Source organism: Dicentrarchus labrax, unplaced genomic scaffold (genome assembly GCF_905237075.1).
Source record: "Dicentrarchus labrax unplaced genomic scaffold, dlabrax2021, whole genome shotgun sequence".
Classification (NCBI taxonomy): Eukaryota; Metazoa; Chordata; class Actinopteri; family Moronidae; genus Dicentrarchus; species Dicentrarchus labrax.
Window position 1 is genome coordinate 12976501 of NW_026136724.1, and position 26524 is coordinate 13003024.

Genomic DNA, 26524 nt, shown 5'->3' on the forward strand with positions numbered 1-26524 from the left:
TGTAGGTAAAAGATAACACCTTTACAGATTAGATCCTGGATATTTTACACATGCAATATTGTGTAATAACACTAGCCTAACATTATCTGTTAGACTTACACACACTGGAAAGTCAAATAATTGTCAGAAACTTGTTTTTTTAAAAGTAATATATGGTTTCAAGTCAAATGGTGGGAAAAAAATATTTTAAGAGTACAAATTACTTTTCTGGGTGAACAGAAAGCCTGAAAATATGATGTTGTGAGATATAGGTAGAAACTGAAGGGGAATAAATACACAGGGTCAAATGAGAATATAAATCAGACATGATAACAGCTCCTCTATGCTGCATCCTATCTGACTTTCTCTGTCCGAAGCCCTCTATCTCCTCTCACCTTTCTCTATTTCTCATCTTCTCTCTCCTCTCTTTTATCTTGTCGCCATTTATCTTTCTGTCGCCTCTCCTCCCATCATTCTTTTAGTCTTCTCACCGTTTCCCTCATCTCTGCCCTCTTTATCCTTTGCTCTGTTCGGTCTATTGTGTGTCTTTTTTCGCTATTTCACCTCCCCATCGTACGTCCCTTTCTGCCTCATTTTTATCCGTATTCCCTGTTTCCTCTCCTCCTCCTCCATGTCAAATATCCTCTCTCTATCCTTTATTCTTTTCCTACTCAGGCATTCTGTCATTTTTATTTACCTACTTATCTCTCGTTCTTCCAGTCTGCTTCTCTGTCAATAGGAGCGTATTAGGTTTTATTTACATACAGCCTGTCACTTCTGCCACAGAGATATACTAATCCATTGCTGAGCCTTAGAACAGTATAAACACAGTCTTTATTATAGTCACTGTTGACTGATTTTGGATCAGCCTCTGAAATACCAAATCCTTGGCCTTCATCACAGGAGGAGAAATTAAATCTGCCACCAAATCAGCATTAAAGCTAAACACAAACTACAATGAAATACAGAGGGGGTAAATGACCAGTTTCTATTCACACAAACACTGACACTCAGTGGTCAGAAATGAAATTACAACCTTTAATAATCATTATACTATAATAATTATTATTTGCATTTAACAGGAACGACAGTTTTCACCTATGAAACACAGCTCGGTTGCATAAGCCAGGAACTTTCTATCCTCTTTTTTTCTGATAATGTGAATGTCTGATGATATAATCTACAAAATGCTACAGTATTATTAGCAACATACATTTGTGCAAACTAGCAGTGTAGATAGCTAGAAAGTCTTGTGTACTGTTTTTACAGTGGTCCATATTTTCGTGTAACAGAGCTGACCAGAGAATGTTTTCTGAGTTGGTTTTGCGTGCATTTTCAGGTTTTACAGTATATGGAAACTTGTTTTAACACTAGATCAAGGCATTTGTAATAAACACCATACACGTATAGTAGTCATGCCAAAGGTGGGTACTGTACAGCTTTATGATTGTATGTGTGTGTGCATCCCTTTGATGAGGCAGCTTTTGAATATCCTCATTTGTTCAGAAGACAAACGTGACTTCGCTTACACAGATGCAGCAAGAAATACAGTAGATGGAGGAAGTGAGCGAAATAAGGACTAAGAGAGAGAGAGTGACACGACAGGGAAAAGAGAGTAACGAGGGGAGGAGAAAGACAGAGAAAAAAGTGTAGGGAGGAGAAGGGAGACAGATCTGACAGCTTCGGAGGAGAGAGGCTAAGAAAAGAGAGATGTATGTGAGGGTTTAACAGGGCAGGGAAGAGTGTCAAAGGGTGAAACACGATGAGTAGTGTGCATGATTGTGTGTGTATCTTTTTGTGAGGCTGTGTTAAAGAAAGTCAAAGAGCAAGTCTATAAAACATTGATACTGCTTTTCCTTCTATGTTGTTAAAGTGAAGCTGCTGGTAGAAAAGCTGTTCCACTTGACATCCAGTAACGCAACGGGGAATAAAAACGTATACAACCTTTTACCTCCAATAGCTGACCATTGTATGACCATCAACATACCAAAAAAAAAGCCTCTTTACATTGTCTAATATGACTGAAGATCCTTCATTTTTAATACTGTACGCTTACTTTCATGTAAATGCGGATTTTAGATGTAATAGTTGCAGAATTTCCAAAAAATAGTACAGTAAGCTATAGCAGAGCTGTGGATTTGACATACTGTGACGTTAATGTTCCCAAACAAGCAGAGAGAGAAAGAATGAAGCAAAATTGAGGAAAAAAGTATTAAAAAACTGTAAGAATGAGAGGCAATGAGATTACGAGAGCAACAGAAACACGTCTATTTTGAACTCTTTCTCACTTCTCCCTGCTCTTCCTGTTTTCCATTTCCAAATATAACATGATTTTCACACCTGAGACAATTTCTACGAAAGCTGTGAAATACAGATAAGCACGGGTGTTTGTGTGTGTGTGTGTGTGTGTGTGTGTGTGTGTGTGTGTGTGGGGTGATTTTCTGTCTGTCAGCATAATGAGACACCAAATGCACGCAGGTATAGACACACACACACACACACACACACACACACACACACACACACACACACACACGTATGCTCTAAGGATACAGCTCCAGAGAGCCTTGTCTCACCCAGATGATTATGACTGATGAGTGTGTCAGCCACAGATGGGCTTGCCAGGACAAAACACACGCTAACACACACATCAGGAAGCCGTGAAACAAAGTCAGGGAATATGAACTGTAAGACAACATGTTTCTGCGTGAAATACACACTTGAGCACAGACACTCCCAAATACAGCTCAATAAACGTTATGGAGTCATCCGAAACCTCTTTAAGAAAAGATACCCGACACATAATCATCAAAATCATCGAGCTATTGAAGAAACCAGACACAACAAAGGTACAGTACTCTCCAGGCATCACAGGTACGCGATTACAGTCAGAACCGGACCAATACATCAGCAGGCTGATATTATTGACTGACATCAGGTTGTCACAGATATATTGATATGTGTGTGTACGTTGTGATGTATTTGTAGATGTTCAAATTTCCATTTTATCAGTGCACTTTTAGGACTTAATGACAACAAATCACAAAATTACTGGAACATCTACTACATGGTCAAAACATTTTCAAATAAATATTTTATTGGCAACATTCTTGTGTATATTGACCTTAATTTTTCTTAGTTCAAACTAGTTTTATTATGTGTATATATATTAATCTTATGTATACTGATATCTTTAAAACAAGGTTTATTGTTCAACTGTCATTTATTGTCATTAGCTTTTTATAATTTACTTATATCAGTATTGGCCTCAAAAATAGGTCACGTTGGGTTCTATTCACAACTCCTGTCTAAATTCTTTATCCCCTTGTGGAAATTGATTTACTTAGGGATCTTCACATCTTACACAAATTTCACACAGATCAAAAAATCCTGTTGTCGTCAAAATACCTTATCTTATCCAAAGCAACTTCCAGTCAGTGCAACAACAGAATAAGTTTAAGTGAATCCTGAAACATATATGTAAACTCACAACCAAAGTTTGCCCTTAATTTGTCTTGGAGTGAAATCCACAGCACATCCATGGCAAAGTGTTACTGACAAATCAGTACATCAACAGCAAATTGGAAGGTGATGCTACCAGCAATCACCATCAAATCAGCAAGTTCAAATGTCACCAACAAATCAGCCAGCCAATTTTACTGTGTGAAAACCGCAAGAAAAGACAGACAGGAAGAGGAGAAAAAGAGCCAAGAATGAAGAGACAGAGGATACATTACATTTCATACAAGAGAAGAAAAAGAATGTAAAGAAAAGAGGAGATTAAAAAGGAGAGAGAAAGAGAGAGGGAACCAAGGCATAAAATGTGTGTAAAAGAGAGTGTGTAATTAAATGGAAATGTCATCCTACCTCCAGCAATGGCAGTTTTCTTGCCCACCGTAACAGTGACAGCAGTGGCAGCAATCACTATCCTCCCTGCTGGTAGAGCAACACACACACAATTAGCAATAATTTACATTGCTTTATCAACACATGCATGTGGAAACATGGATGCATGCACATCACAAACAAACAAATGTTCCTTCTGAATACATAAACATGCATGAGTATATGCATGCACAAGGACTGAAAAGGGAAATGTTCCCAGAAATATTTATTTCTCACATACTGAATATATCATTTATAAGTCTGCGAACACTAACAGTGATAGTGACAGCTGAAGTGTTAGTACAGATATGCCAAAATGTGTTTAAAAAATATGTGGGTGACAGATTGACTCAGTAAGTAATGTTTAATAAAGTCATGCATTCATCTTCTGTGTCTCTATTCACAGCCTTTTATGCCAGCTGACGCCAACTGTCAGAAAGCCACAGATTCCAGCCACATTAACAGTTTAAGCATTATATAACACAGGGTATGAGAGCTAATCTAGTCTATTACACTCAAAACAGAAGAACTGTGAGTGTCTCTTTACTACGTGTTTCCATGTGTCCCATGTTTCTATTTATGTTATTCACTCCTTTAAGACAAACCCGTTGATAAGGCGTGGGATTTCTTTGTTTTTTGCCACTGAATGTTGCAACATAATCTAGTAACAGAATGACAAACTCAACAATTCTCAACAAGGATTAATCGAAGACAGAAGAGACACTGACTCAGCACAATGCAAATGAACCAGACACTGGCTCCCTAAGAGAGGAGAGGAGGTTCCCATACTCTGATGGCATGCTCATGCAGTGAGAGAAAGACAGAGAGAGGAGGAGGAATGAGACAGAGAAGAAAAAAGAGAAACAGAGCAGATGTAGAAAAAGACAAACAGACTGTTAAAGGGAAGGGTAAAGAAACGGAAAACAGCGCTCGTCATGCTTTGAAATTAGGGTGAGAAAGAACAGAATGAGGATGAATAAAAAGAGGAGACATGCCAAGTACAAGTAAAAGTTTTCCTCTACCCTCCTCCTCCTCATCCGCCTCCCTCCGTTTCCTCCCTCCCTCCTCCGCTTGGAGTTCCACCTCCTCTGCACTGAAGGTGGCGCTATAGTCAGCCTCATAGTCCCTGAATATATCTGAACACAACAAACTATATCTAACATCAACCTAAAACATATATACGGGCATTTTTGTACATTTGTACTTTAATGGCGAGGTTTAAAAAGATGGCGGTATAATAAAATGTTTCATTATATAAATGTGAATACAGCATGAAACATTTTTCACCATCTTAAACTCAGAAATAGAGTTTCAAACTTTAAAAGTGTGAGTATCCTATAATGTCCAGTATCATTTATAGGTAAGGTCAAGATTTTAAATCATCCGTAGATTCAGTACACACATACAGTACATGCATGCATACTTACTTTAAGTAAGTGTGGAAGTAGATATATACACACACACCCTGTATTCTGTCATGTCTGTCTGTCTGTTGTGTCTGTCTCACACTCATTGAACTTTCTTTATTTGAACAAATTCACATTTAAGTCTGCACTGTGTCGAGCAGATTAAATTCAAATTCCTGTCCTTTGTTGCTACCTAAAGCACTTTGTGGCAAATGAAGCACTTCGATCACTTACAATATACATTGTGTTCTAGCAGAGCTGAATAAGAAAATTTAATCCAGAGGCAGAGAAGGGCAGGGCTCAAAATCCTATTTTTTTTTTTACTGACTTTCATCTCTCAACTAGATTTAAAGATGGAGTTAAGTGTTAGTATGATGTGATGATAAACATGATGACAGTAGCTGTTAACTTTGGAGCTGCAGATTATTCTTCACAACAGCAAAATTACCAGAATATGAACTATGGTGAAGAATAAATGTAAACAGAATATTAATCAAGAGTGAAATGACACATAAAAACATTTTTCAAACCTGCATTGCATACAAACTACAAAAATACACAACAAAGTAAACAGAAAGGAGCTGTTGTAGTGTGCAGGCTAAAGAGAAATGAGCCTGTCACTTAGAGATTTCTGGCTCAACCTACTGAATGTGGCTGAGAAAACTGAAAAGAAAACCATACAAAAAGTGTTTTGTGTGCCCTTGTTTGTGTGTATCTGTGTGTGTTTGTGTATGTGTTTGCTCAGTAAAGGTATGTCCTCTACCTCTAGTCTCCTGTCTGGGCATGTAGTATAGAAACTGTCCAGCTGGGTACTCAGCTGCTCTGCGATACCACACTGGGAAATGGTCCAAAGTGAACATATTCTCCTTGTCTGTGGAGGTCAGGAAAGACCTGGGGAGAGACAAAAATAAGCTTAAAGTAAAAAAAAAAAACTACTATCTATTGCCTTAACATTATGATAAAAGGAAAGGAGGAATAAGTAAAATGAGGATAGGATAAGGGTTGAGTCAAATATGTTGAAAGGAAATAACAGCACAGCAAAAAAAATAAACAGTGAGATAAAGTGAAAAATGAATAAAGGGGGGGGGGATAAGAAAAAAAAGAAGACTGACGTGACATATGTGAGTGAGGGAGAAGTTAAATTCAAGGGAGACAATACTAATCAACTAGTTCATTCATTTCCAGTAATGCTTTAAAATCCTAGAATAGGATGATTTACTAAAAGAGAGTACAGTTTTGTTTATAATATGTCATCCTACATGAAATGTATGTGTACAAATTCTACTAAAATGTATGGAGTGTTGTTAATGTTTAAAGGTGTTATACCTCAACAGCAGGATGTACGTCTGTCAAAGCGACATTAACTGTTTATGCATGTAATAGTTTTAATCACTTGCATGTCTGGAGCAATAAGACATTTCTTTACAGAAAACTATTCCTTTTATTGACCACCAGAGGGCAGACTCTCACCTTACTGTAATTTCAGCTTCATCATCTTAAATTTCTATCACTCTCACATAAACACATTTAACCCCAGATTTGGACCTTCTGGTCGTGGACATAATGGTATGACTATTATGATGTGATGATATTTAATATACAAAATTACCCTGTTTTTCTTACTCACTTGGCAATTCTTTTCTCAATACCAGTGTATCTCTGGAATCTAGTCAGGCCTGAACGGGTCCCCAAGAATGCTGTTTCTACCCCCTCGTCCATACTGAAAGAGAGAGAATGAATGAAAGAAAGAAAGAAAGAAAGAAAGAAAGAAAGAAAGAAAGAAAGAAAATTTGAGATTGAAAGAGCGGATGGAGCAGAAAGAGACAAAGCAAATAAAAAAATTAAAAAGATTAATAATGTAAAAAGTCCATGTCTTAATAAAAGAACATTTACGTGGCTGTGCATGTGTGTTAATATTCACCCAGATGTGTTGAGCATGAGGGCGGTCCAGTAGGCTTCCATAGGAGCCGTGACCACAGCATCAAACAGAGTTTGTTGCAATAACAGCCCATCACCTGTAGAGAGAAACCAAAGGAAAACAAATATTAAACATTGATTAAGGCCAACAGTATAAAAGATCCCAAGAATGTATCAGTGTGTCCTGACTATGTTTGTACCTAAATCTGCAGTTTATGTTGAGACAACCTAATTTTTACCTTTAAAGGTGTTATGTTCACTATTGCAACTGTCACAAAGAGAACTTCCAGTTTAGAAATGATTTGGTTGATATATTGGCCACGAGTTTGGCCACTATTCCTCCTTTTACAAAGATTTAAAATAAAGCTAATCTCTCAAAACATTAGAAGCAAAGTTGACACATCTAGTGGTGTGTTTATGGATACTGCATGCTGTTTGAGTGTTATTTTCTCCTCTGATTTCAGGTGTGTATGTGCTCATAAACTGGAGATAAGTTTCAGGGTTAAGTTTTATTTTTCCAAAATCAAAACTTTATGAGCTGAAATTTAAGTGTCTACTTACACTCAAGATGTGGTTCTTTTCCAGTGAGGTATAGCATCACAGCCTGCAGTTGGCTCAGCTTACGATGGGCAGGGTCAATGTCTGTCTCGCAGTAGGTCCTACAAGCACACACACACGCATTTTTGTAGACAAAAATGTACAGTAGTCATATTTGTGAAGGAATTTTTGTCTCCTAGGTGTCCTTTAAGATGGATGGCCCCACAGATGTAGTAAGATGACAGCATTATCCATTGTATGTAAATGGTCTTTGGCCTGAGAGGTCAAAGGTTGCAGCAGAAGGGTTCAGTTCTAGTAGTGTCTAGAGCCACTGAGTGTTATGTGTCCTCATGTCTGCTGACTTCACAACAACTGCAGTGATAAGGGTCAAGCTGGACCACATATTGCCTCACCCAGGGTCAGACTGGCTGTCTCTCCCCATAGAAATCTTGCAAGGTTTAGGAAGGAAAGCTTGGTAACCAGAGAACTTGTTGTGTTACATTCTCCAATTAGATTTATGTATGTAGTCGCCAGTGTAGGTTGGGACACGTGTTGTCTTGGAGGGTGTGGGTCTATGTTAAATATCCCCCATCCTGAGTTGGCACTGCACTGTGTTACACATGTTTTGCTGCTCTTATTATCCTTGGCTGAACCTCAATAAATTCTGTTGGGTAACTCATCAAGGTCTCCTGAAATCTTCTGTGAGTACGGGTGGTTCTTCATCTTCAAAGTTTTTCCATCCCAATATTTACACAAAGAGCTACAAACTTAGACTGGTGGGAATCCCATGATGTCTATGTTCTGCTAGTTATACAGTACTCACCATTCGTTAGCTATGGTCAAATCTGGAGCCAATAGGTCATGGAGACCTGAAGCAAAAAAGCAAAAAAGACATGAGACAGAGAGTGAGGAGGGCAAACACAAATGCAGAGAAAAACTAAGACAGAAAGCAAAAACTTACCCTCCTCAACGGAGACGTTTCCGATGAAAATATATCGTCCATATCCTCTAGTCAACACTATACCCAGACTGTCAAACACAGAGATGAGAATGTTGTTTTACTACCTACTATATAATATGTTGAAGGCAGAATGAATCATGCTCGTAATAATGGTTATTTCCAACAATAAGCACATGTTGTTACTATGAACAAACCTGAATGGTGTCTCATTGATGATGGTGTAGAAGTAATCATTCTTCAGGAACATCACTCTCCTCTGTGAGAGACAGAAATAATGCAGAGAGAAAAACCACAGCTTGTACTCACAAAACAAGACACAAAATATAAATGGATGGCCCAAACTAAATGAGGAAACAAAACTTGGATCATATAAGACAACAAAACCCCACAAGCAGAAAGAGAGGAAAATCTAATCTGACCTAATATTTCGGACACTCACAAAAACAAAAGTACTCACTCCTTTATCCACTGAAGTTCTCACGTCTAAAGACAAAGTTCCGGTTTCTCCTTTAACCATGGCTGTCCTCAGCTGAAACATTGACATCACAAATACCATGCTATAGATCCTGAACAACCCAACTCACATTGACATACAGAAAAGAGAAAGGACAGAAATATGTGTATGTGAGTGTATGCTACTCACTTTCTCCTCAGTGTCTTCCCACTCCACCTCTGACAGATCAACACTGTTATAGTTGGGTTTTGGCTTTAGCTTTTTCCCCTCCTTGTACTGTCACACACACAAACAACATAAACATCAAAAACAAGTCTTAGCAGCCTATTCCATTTTATTGTGTTTGGGTAACTGCAATAAATCTGTCAAGCAGAATTATAAAGGTTCTCAGTTTTAATAATCTACTACAATTTTTGTCTGTACCAGAGGTCGTAGGTCCGGGTGAGACAGGATGTAGCCGTTGTTGGTGATGAGGTAGGCGTAGCCATGGATACCCAGCTGAAGAGACAGAAAGCGATAAGGACACAACGCGCTACACTAGGGCAACAACATTGATCATTAACATGTGGATACTCAACATAAAATTACAAATACAATGTTGCTGGCAGAGAATAATCAATACAGAGTAGCACAGTATACAGTATTTCATATATATATATATTTGGGATGGTTTACCTTGTATCTTGGAGCTAATCTCATCAGTTCTCTCAAGGGCACATCTGTTCCTACCACTCCCAGCAGAATCCCATGAGACAACTACAGGAAACACATACATACATTCATACATACATCATTTCAAGCAATTTCTGTAGAGAATAATGGTGTTAATGGTGATTAAAATAAATACTTACGGTCTCTTCCTTCTTGCTGAACACAGGCATTGCTACCGAGGTCATCAGGAGTAGGCTTTGGGCCTGAGTGTTGAACAGCTGTGGTACACATATACACACAAATACCATGTAAATTAACCTTAGTAAGTTATGAGCAAACAACTATAAATCTAAATGAAGTTGAAGGAGTTAAATCCTGTTGAACAAAGGTGGACAATGAAGTGAAATGAAGACAAACAGTAAGGCATTTAATGTAGTAACTCTAAATCTGTCTGAACCAAAAAACGTTAACCAAGCTAACGTCTTACTAAGGGAAAGCTAAGACACATAAAGAAATGTTCACTCAAATAAGTTTGAAAAATAAGCTCTTGTGAAATGAATGAAGTAAAGAATAAAACAGTGAAGAACAAGTTTCAAAACTAAAAACTAAAACTGAAAGCTAAGTAGTGGTTCTAGACGAGCTAAGCTAACTTTAGCATTTAAAGCAATGGCGGAAAGTTAGCTATAGCTCAACAGGAAACTACTTGAGACCACTATAAACTGTTGTTGACTATAAATAAAAGGCTACGCAAGACATTACAGATACTAATCACTGTATTTTATATGGCTACCATTTTTTAGTATTATTACCTCTTGTGTACTTGGGAGCTGAAGGTGGAGATGGAGGGGAGGAAAGGCAACAACAAGCATGAAATAGCAGTGAAAAGTTGTGTCACATACGATGCAGATGAAAAGGGATACTGAAATAAACGAGGAAACAGAAGTAAGCAGGTAGAGGTGGAGTAGCAACTAGCAACAGGTGCAGTAACTTAGAAAAGGATTGATTAGAATTATTTAGAAAATGTAAAACTGGATGAAGTTTTGCTGGGGTGTGGCTAAATAGTTGTTGGTCCATTACTGGTTGGATGGAGGAGGATGTTAGTGGTGCTTGGTGACTAAGGTATTTTTATGGAGATTGCCAGTGCAGTACTTAGTGATGGCTACATGGTTGCTATGGTGTTCTCTGTGGTCGCTAGGATGTTGCTGAGAGATTTTATTGGTGTCCGGGATGAATTAGATGGAAAGTTTCAGCACCATGGAGAGAGGCACAGAGGGGAATAAACTGGCTTTAAATGTTTTCATAAAGGAAGACTGCGTTTGAATGTTTATCTCTGTTTCTCTCCAGACAAAACTACATAATGGATCACTAGTAATAGGACAGGCGTCGTAAATGAATCTGACATTTTGATAATGTATACCAGATGATGCATGATGCAAGATAATAGTGTGTGTTGCCCAGCAATAATGGGAGAAGCAGACTGACCACACTGTCCATATAGGCCTCTGTCCAGATGATGTCATGATCATGATTGATCACCATTGGCCGGCTGAGAACATGGAGGTATTCCATAACGTTTTCCTGGACATCAGCCAGTGTGGAGACATGTGTGTAGTACCCTGCAGCACACAAAAACATGTACACATATATCACAAATTACTGTACTCAAATGGAAAAACTAGGAACCCTAAATTTTAGCAAAGAAAATGTTCACCATATTATTTTTATCTTCCTGCTTCTGGCCTTTGGGTATTACATTTAGAGCAGCAAACTAATTTATCTGACTTCAGAAAACCTGGTATTTCCAAAAAACACTAAGCTGTTTTTAATGAAAACAGCTTGAATCTCCCATCAGTGCAAATGTGCTTTTGACGTTCTTTAAAGCTTGGCTTAGTCTAAGGTTTATGGCATTTCTGCAAGTGGGAGACAATGACGTCAATGGGATACCTGCCGTGAAGCTGCTCAGTGACAACAGGCTACTGAAGCACTGCCAGGTATGAATATATGAACGTGTACAACCTTTTTCCCCTTTGGAACGTCTCCCTAAGAGTGCTGCTCTGCATATTATTAAGCAAACATGCTTACTCAACTAAAACTGAAACTGTTTATAGAAGTTTTTAGCAGGAGTGTAACAATAAGCATGTTTGTCTGTTTATGACAGATACGTATTTTGTTGTTGGCAGAAGAAACTGCCAGTGTACGCAACAGAAGGGAGTGCACCTGTTACCCATTACACACACACACAGACGCAGATATGATATTTTTTGGCTAGGGATGTGTTTACAGTGTATCTGTTCTGATAATCAGGTATTTAGTCTGGGGTTTTTGATGTGCTCAGAGCATTATAAAGCGATTATTTCCAGGTTTGAGCTGCTGCATGACCCCATGTAATTCACCAGAGGGCAGCACCTGATACCCAGTCCCATCCAGCTCCAACTGGGAACACCACAGAGGGCAAACAGACCTCCTTTCTTGCTCTTGTTTTATTTAAGACTTTGCAAGTGATTGTAGTAGTTTTCACATCTATTACACTAGTCCTTGTTTTGCGGAAATTACCCCAAAATCCTATCCCGAATTTTATGGAGGAGGCAGGGATTTCAGACTAGCGACTTTTATGTCACAAACCAGACTCCCCATTTGGTTTTTACCCTTGTTGTTGCAGGCAATCCATTTAACATTTTCAGCAAATGTCATCTCTCGTCCAATCAGATAGGTGAACACACGAACCTGGAGAGACAATAAAGTATATAGGGAGATGTGATAAACCCCACTCATGTGTTACTTCAAAGAGCTTTATATAAACAGTGTCAATGTTATGTGTCTGTGTGCTTAGAGTAGATTTCACTGCTTGCTTGCGGTTTTTAATGCTTGTGTGCGTGTGTGTGTCATACCCGTCGTTCTGGCCAGTTGAACTCTTCAAAAACATCCTGGAAGTCTTCCATGGCTCCGTCTGTTATCAGCATGATGGCCTGGTTACACAGGCTGCCCTGGCCCAGCGCTGCAGCCTAAACACACACGCAATGTTCTTTCATTATGAGCAATGCTGTGTATTGTTGAGACCAGCAGTTTGCTGTGGTTGTTGCAAAAAGGAACAAACCTCATTGAGAATCTTGAAAGACTCCTTCATCGCATTTTTCACTTTGCCCTCTCCTTTGACATGAAGCTCCTCAACCAAAAGCTTGAAATGCTGCAGAGAGACACACACACAACAAAATAAAGAAATAGACGCCTGTCACTAAGCCATGGATCTTACCCTTTTGGTAAATGTAGGTGAATGCAGGTCACCATCAAAAAAGAGGGAGAAATCATGAGGGAGTGAAAAAAAAAAGAGTGTAAAGGAGGGATTATCCCTGGCTCCCTGGCACACTGACCAATTACAGCAAAGTCACTACAACACCAGGAGGTAATCAGGATTAGTCAACATGCACACACAGACATCCGCACACACTATGACAAATGGCCAGATTGTTGTGGGTTCCACCACTCTGTGGACCAGCAATACGCCTAGCCTCCATGGGGCTCTCGACAGACTTTTATATCCCCTTACAAATACAAGCTAAATTATTGCTGTGATTGTTGCTGTATACTGTAAATGAAATGTCACAACGATGTCATTAAAAATGCTTAACTTTACAACTCGCAAAACAGCAACCAGCTACAATTAAAATACAAGATAACTAAACATAGACAACTACACAGCATTTTCTTTCATTTTTACTCTGTATAAGGTAATCTGTACTAACCATAAAATGACTCAGGACTAATTATGGGCTCTTTTGGGCCCATGGTGTCCCTTTTCTTTTTAAATACATTGGTCTCTATTGTGGGCTAACTCAGTCTGACTTACACTGGGAGTAAATAAGATAAATAGTTGTTTGGGAATGTAGGAACTCTTATATAACAGCCACAAAACTGAAGATTGTCTTCCAGTAAATGTGTGTGTGTGTGTGTGTTCCAACATGAGTTTATAAGTGTGTCAGCCAACATCTGTAAGCCCATTCTGTTACAGCCTGCCTCTCTAGGCATCCAACCAATCAACTCCCTTGCTGACAGGTCATGTGACCTACTTAAAATTGTCAGCGGCCAGCGACCTCACCTGATCTGCGTGGATGTGAAGGGGAGTGAAAGTAGGGCATACATCCAACACATAACGCACACACGCACACAAACAAGACTGAGCCAACTGAGCAGGTGTTGGTATGTGAAAAACAGGAGAACAGATGAGGAGGGAAAAAGGAAAAGAAAAGCAGCAGTGAAACACACTTGTATGTAGAAATTAAAGAAAAAGAGTGAGATGTTGGGAGATAGAAAAGAGAGAAAATAGAGGAAAAGTGTCATGGCTTGGTGGAGGAGATGAAAAAGAGGAGCTAGAGAATGATGACAAAGGAGGAGGAGAGCAGGGAAATGAAGAATATCTGTATTCTTAAAACAGAAACCTTTACCCCACATGAGCATGAACTGGTTCTGGTTTCATCACTAAATCCACTAAAAAACAGGTTGAAACCCTGATAGCACACATTCCCTGTGATGTGATGACAGCATAATCTTTGTCTTTAGAGGATTAGTGAGATAACAGTTTAATAGGTTAGCAGAGGTTGGGTGAATTAATTAGCGGATGTACGTGTGTCTTCTGTGTGTGTGTGTGTGTTACCTCTCTGTTATCCAGATCAGCTTGAACCAGCATGCCCTTGAAGCAGGGCTCTACGTAACGAACATAGTCACTGTACTGGAGAGAGAAATACACAATACAAAACCCATAATCAATGATCAGCATGATTAACTCTCAACATGACTTTGATATAGCAGGTAATGAGTAAGAGTTGTTGTTTTACCACCCTTAAATCATATCATAACCCACTTATTTACTCAGATTCTGTAACACAGAAAGAGTTAATAAAGTGAATATATGAAAGTTTAAATATCTGAATGCTGTATTATTATGTTTAGAATATACATATATTTAAGTTCAAGAGGAGTCAAAATGGGATTTAAAAACATTTTCTGACTAAAGATATCTCATTTTAAAAGAAGAGTCTAGTTTTCATTTTGCTGTATGGCCACTCCACTGAAAGGAGTGTAGCTTTAAATTTTGTGTAAAAACAGCTTAAGGGCAGCGGATTTGCAGCAGGCGTGTGATTACACACATAGTAATACCCGGATAAACCATGCTTATTACACCGATTTGTAGTCATAGGACTACACACAGCCAAAATCCTGAAGAACCTAGAAGCAAAATGAATTTTGGAGCTTAGATGTTACTGAAAATAAATGCCTGGTGTGAACTGAATGTTTGATGTGTTTCTCCATTTCCATGTACTCACCCCCGATCTCTATTCTGTACCTGTGTATTAGCTTATCTGTGTTAATCTCAAATTCACGCTTATCAGGATATAGACACTATCTGCCTTCTGGTGAGTCTCAGACTGTGCACATGTGTCTGTGGTTTGTGTAATTGTATGAATGTGTGAATGAATGAATGAATATGTGTGTGTACTTACAGCTATGATGTTTACAAAATCATTTTCTCCCAGTGTGTCCAGGATTGTATTTATTGTGTGTTTGGCTATGGTCAGTCTGAGTCCCTTCATACTGCCACTGACATCCACCACGATTACCACATCTTTAGGAGAAGTGGCTGCCTGGATGTACCTAGAAAGAGACAGAGAGTTGAGATAGGAAGCAGTAAAGTCTTTATTTTTAATACAATGTCAACTAAATAACACTCAGGCATTAACAGACTAGAAGGTATTTATTAGTAGTCTAGCAGACAGACAGAGCGGGCAGAATTCAAGCCTTATCCTTTTATTTGTTCCTCTGTTCTTCCGTCCATGCTTCTCTTCATCTCCTTATTATCATCCTCTGACTTTCTAAGCTCATTAGCATCAATGAGATTTCCACTACAGCAGCTCTGATCTGCAACTATCCAGAGCCACGCTGACTTGCTTCGTCATTTCCGCCTTCAAGGATACAGTATGTCCTTACTAAGGACCAGACAGAGTTCCTGGAGCTGGACTTACTGTTACCGAAAAAAAAGTAATCCAGCTCTTATTCAACTTGACACGGAAAACATTTTGACATGTCACAGTAGGAAAAAGCACTAGTGTAAATCATAAAATGAATTATGGCTGAATTCCATTTAGCTGCTTCCATTACACTGTCACTGTATACTGGAATACTTGAATCAAACTACTAATATTATTAGTAACACCTGTACATTTCCGACTATGACAAGTCAAAATGTTACCTGTGAAAAAGGCCTGTTGTCCAGATCAGTCAGTTGCAGCATTACTTGTAAAAGGCTATATGGCTGCTGATGTATAACTCTAGAACAAGTCTTGTGCCATCACTCTATATATGGTTGTCTTTGACACAATCTTTACCCACAGCTCTTCTCCATGTTGATGAGAGCAAAGATTGTTTGGCCACAATTGCCACTGGCCAAATACTGTGTGCCTCTGTCAAACTTAGGTTCTGTCTCTCTATTAACTATTTACCCTTTTGGTTTAATGGAACATAAACTTAAATAGAGTATTTTTAATCTACTGGTTAAGGGTATGGGTGCTGTTAAACCAAGGTGAACTGACACAGACATGGGCTGGCTTTGCACCTTTAACAAATAAAAACAAGGAGAGACACTAAATAGGTAAAGTCACTGAGGCTGCACAGCTAGTCAGAAAGACTTCTCTCACTGCTGATAAAACATGTTCAATTGGCCATATAGTCGCTGATATGGGCAGATGGGCGCCGACTTGCCAAACACACTACAGCCATAGACACTGTGATTGCCTAATGGTGCCCAATGACTGCTGGTTTTGAGTGTTAGGGCCCATGACATGGGCTTGAGGCTTCAGTTTGAGCTGAGTTGTTTCTATGCCACCCATCAGTGCAGAACATTCATGGATGGCCCCCTGAGAGGCACTATATTTGAACTATACAATAAGGAAGCAGAACTGATGTTGACAGGAATATAGCCTGTCAACATCATATATACTAACCAGTTTCTGTTTCTGCAATCAAAGGTGACCACACCATTTTCATCTGGAATCCACTGGATCCCTGGAGAGAGAAGAGAGAGAGAGAGAGAGAGAGAGAGAGAGAGAGAGAGAGAGAGAGAGAGAGAGAGATTCAGCAAAAGCTGGCGCTCAGATGGTGCTTGGTTGACTGGTTGGAAGGACGGATGAACAAATGGATGCATGGATTGACAGTGACAGATTTATTGAATAAGGGAGAGATGGATGAGGTAGCAGATGAGTAAAACAAGCTGTGTCACAAATCCTCCACTAATTACTCCTCACACACACCCACACAGGAGAGAATTCCCCAGTAGCCATACAGTAGCTGAGACTGAGTCATCACGTTTGACAGACAGTTTCCTGCATCGTCAGTTGCTGTGTAAGGATACCACTTGGCTTGCGTAGCTGAAGGTTTATCTACAGCTCCGTTCATGTTGTCTTGACACGATGCAGACGAAGGAGAAATATTCAACTGAAGAGGCAGAAATTTTAGGATACGAGCATGCGTGAGGTCTCATGTGTATGCACCTGGGTAGAGCCTGAAGAAGCCCGTAGAGCTGCCAAAGTACTGCCAGGTGAGAGTTGGATCTTTCTGGAAGTTATCAATGAACACTTCATTCAGAGCCTCAGACATGTAGGCTCCATTAAGTATATCTGGGTCTACAGAAAGAGAGAGAAAGAAGGAAATTAGATGTATTGCACAGTATGTGGAAGGAATTGCAGGCCGTATGTGTGAAGCATGCACAGGCTTCTGTACCTCTGTTGTAGACATTAGTAGGGACTTGTATGTTACTCTGTTGTGTGTTGACTGGCAGTTTATTAAAGTGTTCATTTTCTTCCAGAGGAAATTCTCCTCCCAGTGGCACTGGATTCCCGTCCTCATCCACCGTGTTGATCAGCAAGGAGTTATAGTAGTCAAACTAGACAGAATAGTAAAAGACGAGGGGCTTATTTGATGATGAAATACTGTGGAATTCCACAGCATGCAGCTCTATTTTTATGCTTTCCTGTGTGGTACATTTGCTAAATCCTTTGCACATTTGCTATCAATAAAAGTATGCTTACATGAATGAGGGGAAAGAAGACTAAAGCATATCATCCTTAATATAGTTAGAGTTATGATGGTTATGTGACTTGCTCCGCAGGTAGTAGACACCACCAAATAGCAATAAAGAATTTAATATTTTTGGCATAAATCAGTGGCTACATACTATTAACTGTCTGTCTCTTTACGTCTAGTTAGACTATGCATAAACTCACAAGTCAAAAACTGCGTACAGCGATTAAAGTGCATATATTGAAGAATATTGTCACATACCTCCATTGTTTCATTGTATTCGTGGTAAAGGTCAGCATCCTCTGCCGCTTCTGCCAACCTCTGTGATAAAACACAGCAGGTTAGGGGTACAAAGCCCATAGAATTGCCCATGTAGCAAATATTATCAATTCCAAGCTTAAACAGACTAACCCTAATGCTGAGATTAAATGTTTAACCAAGGTCACATCTGCAGAAGAGCTCATGTCAACTAAATTAACCATTAAACCACCATTGAATGTGTGTTTCGCTTTTACAGAACATGTCGTTATTACCTTCACTGATTTCATCTTCCTCCCAAGCATCTCCTCCATCTCCTCAGCAAACTTTTTTACTAACTCCTCTCCATCCACCTCCTCTATCTTCACCACTCCCTCGATATCCTTGTATTTCTTTGAAACAGACAAATTTGGCACATCAGTAAAAATCGTTTGTGTAAGGATTATATAGTCTCCATTTTAACTGCCACTGCATTTTCACATTAAGTTCCGTACAATATCAAACACACAACTGAAAAGAACAAACACAGGGACACACATAACCATGGACGAGAGATCTTGGTATTACACAATTACACACACACACACACACACACACACACACACACACACACACACACACACACACCACATTTACAGTTTGCCGTACAGATGCAGGTCAAGCCCTGACTTCATCCCTTCCCCAGACCCCCTCTCTAATCTGCAATATGAGTGATGCCACAAGAACACCATCTAGTGCACGCTGCGCCCCCTGACTGACATCTGTGCATGTTTTAATGACTGCATTGTGTTCTAAAATAGTTTCATCAAACATATTTATAATTCACGTCATTAAAGTGGCCATTGAAGGCATCACAAAGAGTCCTCAGATATTATTTGTTAAAATGGCTGCGTCAAAATGATGAATCAACAATTAAATAAACCAACAAAACTGAATAAAAAGGTCTTATTTTCACATTGATGTAAAAACTATATCACAAAAATAGTGCATCTTAATAATGACCCAATAGGTATTTTCATGAGCTTTATAAGATCAAGTCAAATAACCAAAGGTTCAATACATTCTTCCATATTATTCTAGTGTATGATCACTTTCAGTAAAATCAGTTTGTGAAAATCCTCAACATTTAATATTTGTTTTTAATTCAAACTGAACGGATCATGTCTCAAGTAAATGGACAACCATTTAAAATTAGGTGTTTCTATGTAGAGATTATTTCATCAATCTTCTGTAAGAGTCTGTGATTGAACTAAATGTATTTTTCTGGCAGCTCTCTGGTGTGTTTGTTCACTACGCTAATCAAAACGGTTGTTGTCTGTTTACTTAAAGGTTCATTTCCTGCACTGATGATAATGCCATTTGTTGTGAGGACAGATGATAGATTTCCATTAAATGTTTGTTTGGTGAGGGACTTATTTTCTATTACCTTCAGTAAGATAATTACATTCCCTTAACACTGTGATAGTTTAGTAAAATGTGTTGAGGAGAGGAAAGAAAAGGCTTGTTAACGAAAAATCCCCAGTTCCCAGAGTCCCATACTGGTTGGGAAAGGCCCTTTCAGTTACAGTTTTGTAGCCTGTTGACCTAAACATAAATTCTAAAAACTTTGGAAAAAAAAACTAAATGCCCAATTTGTCATTCAAAATACGTTCTATTTTCACTTTCACAGATAATGCTTTTAATTTCCTTTACAGGGGAGCCTGAATTAGACAGATAAGAGAGACAAATAGATATACAGAAAAACGGATGATAAAGAGCTCTCTCACAGCCACACTACAAATAACCATAAAACATCCTTACATAAAAACATTCCAACAAAAGCAAAGCTCCAACATTTTTTATTATCTTCAAACACTCAATATCCTATTCAGTTTACTCAGGCAAGAAGACAGAGTCACTAAATGTTCTACAGATAATGAGAAAGCCATCGATTAGACAGAGGTGGGTGATTAATGGCTTCTTGTTGCAGAGATTAAACTACTGCACTGGGTGCTTTTCACACATGACTGACTAAATGAAAATAAAGTGTGCAACTAGGACAAATGTACCTACATTATGTATAAATATTGCTATTACTGACTCTAACTAAGGCAACTGGTACTACTGCTACTACTATGACAATTGCAACTGCTACTACAATACCATCACTTATTGTGCTACTGTTTCTGGGGCTTCTTGATCAAGTTATTCATTATTTTAACTTGTGAGGAGCTCACTCTGGAAAATTGGTTCTACCAACACAACATTGAGGTTATCTGAGGTTAATTCAGGCTGAAATACAGGCACAAACAACAAGCCACACCCTGTATTTTGTTTGTTTTGGAAGAAATCTGTGGAAGTGCAGCTAGATTGGTGGAAATTTTGTACCGCACAACAGGAAATTGCATGGTAAAACAAAAACAAACACACATATAGGCAATGGAGGGAGATAGTCAGTAGGTGCATGTCTCTGTTAACACACAGTATGTGTTTGTGTGTGTGTTTTATGTGTGTGTGGCAGATGGTGAATGGGCCTGCTAGGGATTCTACAGGGTGGCATGCAGAGGAAGACTGCACATCCTAATTACTAAAACACACACACAAACACACACACACACACACACACACACACACACACACACACACACACACACACACACACACACACACACACACACAGACAGACAGACAGACAGACAGACAGACAGACAAAAACATAACTTCCAATGTAAGCCACACAGAAATGAACAAAATTCAGTCAAATTCAACTCATTTCAATGGGCTATAATATATCAGCATGACAATTACTGTATCTGTTGGTAAAACACTATAATAGCTTCAAAAGTCATGCTGTAGAAAAATATTATTAATAATAATAATAATAATAATAATAATAATAATAATAATAATGTGACTTCTGTGTATTTTTTCCAGGAAAATTAAAAGTTGTGTGTGTGTGTGTGTGTGCCTGTGCATGATGTGTGTTTGAATTAAGTGTGTCAACACATTGGTCTCTGGGCCATGTGCAGATGTTGTACAGCAACTGTATGCCAGTCAGACTTGTTCCTATTGGCTGATGGAGAAGAGGGGGGGGAGGATATACGGACCCTGCCCGTCTCAGTCTGATGTAATGATGTCATGTGCTCTATATCTGACTGTCTCTATTACTGTAAAGTACAGTAATGTCTCGGCATTTAAGTTCATGTCTTAGATTTCACTCCTTTGTCTTTTCTATTTGCCGGCAGACATATTTTTCTGTGGAAAAGCAGCCATCTTTGTGAGGTCCAACTGTATTCTGTAACTTTAAATGCCTTAGAAAACATTTAAATTTTTCTGTATATGTATGTGTCAGCTGTTTTTGGCTTGTGAATACGTGTATTCATGTCTGTCTAACAGCGTGTGTGTTTATTTGTGTGCGTCTGTATATGTTAATGTGTGCATATGAATTTCTGTGTGATCTCCTACCTTCTGTAGCAGTTTAGCTCCAGAGTATCTGCCAGACAGAGCAGCTATGTCTTTGCCAAAAGACACAGCCCACTGCTGCACCCTGGACACAGAGAAAATATGATAAGTGACGGATAATCAAAGCTGTTATCAATATTTATCAAAACAATTCAATAAACTAAAAGGCAAGGCACATATAGCACACTTCAACAACAGGGCAATTCAAAGGGCTTTACATAAGGCACAAGGGGCAATAAGATAGGGTTTATAAGCCATGACTAATGGCTTTATAAATGTACGTCTGTCTATAAATGTCGATAATGTATTATAATTCTGTTACAAGCCATTTAGAAGAACATACTTAAGGTTGCCCAATTGTAAAAAATTCTCAGTTTCTATTTGGTAGTAATGCAATTACAAACGCTGGTATTTATCTGGAAGGTAAGTGATATACGGTACAATCCATTTTTTTCATGTTGTGGTAACCAAAAAGACAATCTATAAAGCATTACTAATGATTTAATTAAGTAAGACCATTCATTATATAACTTATAAACCCTTTATAAAGGACTGCTTATTAGAAAGAGGTATCAATTAAATTACTGACATTTTTAAATATAAACTTGTTAGTTACATACTAAACAGCTATGTCGCCTTTCTAATTAAAAAAATAGTTCAAATTGAAATAAACTGAATCAAATGCACTCAAAAGAACCACATTTCCCTCAGGTGAACACAATGCCTTGAGAAATGCTGAACAACTAATTTGAGAAAATGATAAGGCCTGTTTCTAAATCATCTTCGTCCAAATCAATGCACTTGTATCAATCAAGGACTAATAAGACTGTCTGTATTGAAGGTGACCATGAACATAGGCAGCCAATCATGTAAAGAGGTTACCCTGAATTACCTGAAAACCAAAAACAGATTAAAACAGATTACAGTTAAGGTTACAGTAAAAGCTGACAGTCTACCAGGTCAAAAGGTGACTCTGTGCTCAATAACATGCAGTAATTCTACAAATCCTGCATGTGAATGCAGCCGAGGTGAGGTAATAGAGGTTAGAGAGTAGACAGGATGTGACAGATGGCTCAACCTATGGGGAGTCAGCCGGCTCGATGCTAGTTAGCAGGCAGGGTTATCACAGCTAGCCTGCCAGGCTCGGTCCTCAAAAAATTGCTGATAATTTGTTGACTTGTTGATATGTTTATTCAGAAATGTGAGTGTGGGTTCATTCTAAAATAAGAGGATTGATAACATCAAGTGTACTGTAAATATTCTTCTGTTGTTCAGGGCTATCACATGCTCCATTGACTGTTTTAAGGTAGTTACCAAATGATTTGACAGATAAATGGGGGATTTAGATGGTTAAATAACGTTTGTTGCACTCTCCCTGTAATGCGTTCAGACTGTATGCTGTTGGCCTGGGCTAAAGCACCACTGTACAGGCCAAGCAAGGGCAGATTAAGACAGAGCCTTAGGCAGACACAGGGTCAAGCACAGTAATTAACTCTCTACCCTAAAAGGGCAAAATGCAGCTGCTCACTGTGAGACCTGGAAAAAACATATTTCCTTTTACAGACCAAGCCTTTTCCTAATTTTATGACATAGAAAAATGACAAATCTCATTTTTGACTGAGAGGGAATCACATGCTTCTATGGTGGAGTGTTACTGTCAGCAAAAGTTGCTAAGTTGTTGCTTAAACAATGTGTCCCTGCTGTTGATATCTTTAGTTAGTCTTTAATACCAGTTATCTGGTTTCCTCGTGGCAGCAGAGCAATGTTCTATCCGAGGCTAAAGATTTGACTTTCTTGGCCTGAAATGTTCCAGTCATGGCCCGCTAACTTCCAAAGCCAGGAGGGCCCTGCTGCCAAATCTTAGGCAGAGTGAAACCCTTTGGGCTCAGTGGCCTGTGTTGGCCTGCTGAACTCTGCTGTCCCCGGAGCTTTAATCTCCCTGAGTCACACCAGCCTGCCCAGTGACAGCAGACACTCTCTGAGCTGCGTAAGTACAAAACTCACACATAAACAAAATGTATCCTGAAACTGCAGAATCAACAGTTGCTGATATGGTTTTGGGTGATAAATCTACTGGACATGAATTCAATTAACCAAATATGTTACAGTATGTACTGACACACACACATACAAACACAAATATCCAGCCAGTGCGAGTATAGCAATAAAATGCAGTGAGTTTTTCTGTCCCTCTCAGCCCCTTCCACTTTCACACACATACACACACACCAACACACAGTTAATAGGCTATTGTGGACTGACAGCGCTGTATCGATCTGTTACTGTTTTTAGTCAGCAGGAGGTTTGAAAACTGCTCAGGGAAAAGAGCTTTGTCTGGCTTTTGGAGAGCAAACAAACGCAGTGTTTTCGTTCCAAAAATAAATACAAATATAAGTGAACGCTGGTGTGAAAATAAAACACATTAAGCATTATGAGTTGTTGTAGTCCATTGTGTAAAAGCCATATTTGTATTTGGGATATGCTGAGCGATTAATTGTCGATTAGCACCGAAGATATTGTCGCTAAATGTGAATTGTCTAAATACAACTGGGAGGAAACATTGAAAAAGTACAAATAATATTCCTACAAGACACCCACTTAACCCAGGTAGAATATGAACAATTTAAAAAATATGGTTTAATTTCACATAAACAAAGACACAGAAGAGGGGTGATAATATTAATTTAAGATTTAACTGAGGCAGCAGCATCTCGACTGCTGACAGGAAGCGGGCTAATAAGGCCAGCTCTGTACTGGGATGGCCCCTCAACCCAGGAGGTTGTGAGAAAGGAGAGTGATGGCTTATCATCCCTGCTGAAGAACATGTCCCACCCCATGCAGGACATTCTGACAGCACTGGGCAGCTCCTTCAGTGACAGACTGCTTCACCTGCAGTGTGTGAAGGAGAGATACCACAGGTCCTTCCTTCCTTCCTGCCGCTGTCAGACTTCACAATCAACACTGCTCCCAGTAGATCACACACACCAAACTGCGCAATTTCCTATGTGACATAATGTGAATTTAAGCAGTGAGTCTGTTTTTTCATTATTATTTCTTGCTGTTGCGCAGGGGGAGACTATTCAAAGATAGACAATATGTCAAATGCAGTCATACATACTGTAATCTTTCACTGTACATTCAGTCAATTGACATATAATGCTGATGTTTACTATATTAATCATCTTAGTTCAGCATGCTACTTCGTACTAAACAAAAATATAGCTGAGGCTGATGGGAATGTTATTTTTTGTGCAGGTAGGTTAGTGCTGGGCAAACTGACATTTTGAAGTGATTAAAATTCAACCTGAATTGCAAATTCCCATTGGTTTTAAAATTGAAAAATTGGTGGAAAACAAAACAAAATTAAATAGGAAACATAATCACCACCATATCTATATTTATTAAACTTTGTTTTTATTATTAATATCTCTACATTTATTATTTCTGTTAATAGGAGAATTGGCCAAATGTATACGTCAGTTTTAACTTGTTTGGCTGTGGCTGCAGAGAGGCTGTAGAATGGTTTGGCTGTCAGCTATACCCCACAGGTGCCCATATGGCCCATATGTATCTGTGTGGAGTAACCAGCCAAAATAGAAAGAACACTATTGACTCATCCATCTGACGTGTGGCTTGAAGAAGGAAAACGCTGCATGTAGACCTGCTAGGGTGTCCACAGGGAAATGACCTGATACAATTAATGATGTAATGTCTTCATAAAGCACGAGGTTTACGGCCATCTCTGGCTACGCAGATTTTCCTTTATTCCATGTTAAATACAGTATATTGTAGGGATGAAAGTGTAGGTGCAAAAACAGTGAAGAAGAGTATTTGTTTGCAGTTCTTTTACACCTTGATCAAACTTTTGTTATCAAATATTAATCAATATGAATGAAGTTTTATTGAGTGAGGTCTCACAAAACCTGCATGATCTGCATTTGTGCATCAGAACTTGATCCGACTGAAATGGTTCCCCCTGATGGTCCTCAGTCCCTGGGGGTAAAAGGTCAGTGTCAGGCTGTTCTGTGCAACCGTACTCACGTTTCTGGTGGGATCTTCATCTGTCCGTCGACCATCAGGCACAGCGAGCTGGAGAGGATAATCCACAGCAGCATCATCAGCCTCCCTCTGTGCGGCCCACTTCTGTCTGATTTACTAGCATTCCCAGCATTTCCCCAGCTCCAGCGGTTCATCCCTGCAGCTGCTACGATCTGCATCAGTCCAGCAATTGTTGCACACTGGCTCCAAGAGACATAGGATGAAATTAGGACAGCGCAAAGTGAGATTAGAAGTGCTTAGGTCACAGTGCAAACACAGAAAGAGGGAAGCGTTAAAAGTGCAATGAGTAGCTGATGACTGTCGTGTCCATGGGAGGAAAGCCCCAATAACAGCTTGAGAACAATCTGTGAACATTTAGAAATCTGCAAGGATGCTACTTGTATAAATTGATAAAAAATTCACAGACCAACTCAAAAAATATCTTTGCTGTTAACAAGCATTTTATGTTCTGCATTGGAGTGACAAGAGCAACAGCCTGCTTGAAGACAAATTTGGGCACAATTTCATACCATAAGGACACTATTTTTTTTAATTAAAGGGAAAATCTAACACACACAGCACATAAACACTTTTTGTCAACTTGCCTGGTAAAGTAATTGTAACAAAAATGTAAAGATCCAATCCACAGATTTCTCAAAGACATGCGTATAGCTCAAATCTTGAAACTCTCCAGAGAGTTGAAGAGAGGCAGACTTTGTGACTGAGCAGTCTAAAATACACAGGAATCCATAGTGACATGTGGAGAGTCTGTGACAGTCTGAGGCCTGCTCTGGAAATGCAAAGGATCTAGAAAGCTCAGACGCAACATCCAACTACAGAGAAAATATGTCATCCTACAAGCAGTCACAGATTGTAAAACTTTCAAAGAATGACAGTGAGAAGCCACAGTCCTTGAGCTGCTTTCCCTGT

General features: G+C 39.0%; 1 protein-coding gene across 7 annotated transcripts in view; it reads right to left on the reverse strand.

Annotated features, from left to right (window-relative positions):
* Positions 1 to 26524, reverse strand: part of cacna2d4a (calcium channel, voltage-dependent, alpha 2/delta subunit 4a) — an 85267-nt gene that overhangs the window by 57930 nt on the left and 813 nt on the right. For 3 of the 7 annotated variants that reach the window (XM_051392217.1, XM_051392214.1, XM_051392220.1), the window contains exons 2-29: positions 25598 to 25794; positions 21560 to 21641; positions 18391 to 18507; positions 18119 to 18178; positions 17558 to 17720; positions 17329 to 17460; positions 16783 to 16843; positions 15286 to 15436; positions 14439 to 14513; positions 12885 to 12974; positions 12679 to 12792; positions 12436 to 12514; positions 11273 to 11406; positions 10600 to 10617; positions 9991 to 10068; positions 9815 to 9895; positions 9563 to 9637; positions 9329 to 9415; positions 9143 to 9214; positions 8880 to 8941; positions 8686 to 8753; positions 8548 to 8593; positions 7749 to 7846; positions 7192 to 7285; positions 6898 to 6990; positions 6034 to 6161; positions 4887 to 5000; positions 3847 to 3915 (exon numbers count right to left, since the gene is read on the reverse strand). In XM_051392217.1, coding sequence (XP_051248177.1) covers positions 3847 to 3915; positions 4887 to 5000; positions 6034 to 6161; positions 6898 to 6990; positions 7192 to 7285; positions 7749 to 7846; positions 8548 to 8593; positions 8686 to 8753; positions 8880 to 8941; positions 9143 to 9214; positions 9329 to 9415; positions 9563 to 9637; positions 9815 to 9895; positions 9991 to 10068; positions 10600 to 10617; positions 11273 to 11406; positions 12436 to 12514; positions 12679 to 12792; positions 12885 to 12974; positions 14439 to 14513; positions 15286 to 15436; positions 16783 to 16843; positions 17329 to 17460; positions 17558 to 17720; positions 18119 to 18178; positions 18391 to 18507; positions 21560 to 21641; positions 25598 to 25773 — 2617 coding nt within the window. In that variant the 5' untranslated portion in view covers positions 25774 to 25794. Of the gene's footprint in view, positions 1 to 3846; positions 3916 to 4886; positions 5001 to 6033; positions 6162 to 6897; positions 6991 to 7191; positions 7286 to 7748; positions 7847 to 8547; positions 8594 to 8685; positions 8754 to 8879; positions 8942 to 9142; positions 9215 to 9328; positions 9416 to 9562; positions 9638 to 9814; positions 9896 to 9990; positions 10069 to 10599; positions 10618 to 11272; positions 11407 to 12435; positions 12515 to 12678; positions 12793 to 12884; positions 12975 to 14438; positions 14514 to 15285; positions 15437 to 16782; positions 16844 to 17328; positions 17461 to 17557; positions 17721 to 18118; positions 18179 to 18390; positions 18508 to 21559; positions 21642 to 25597; positions 25795 to 26199; positions 26521 to 26524 lie in introns of all 7 variants that reach the window. The other 4 variants (XM_051392215.1, XM_051392216.1, XM_051392218.1 and 1 more) reach the window with 4 other exon arrangements.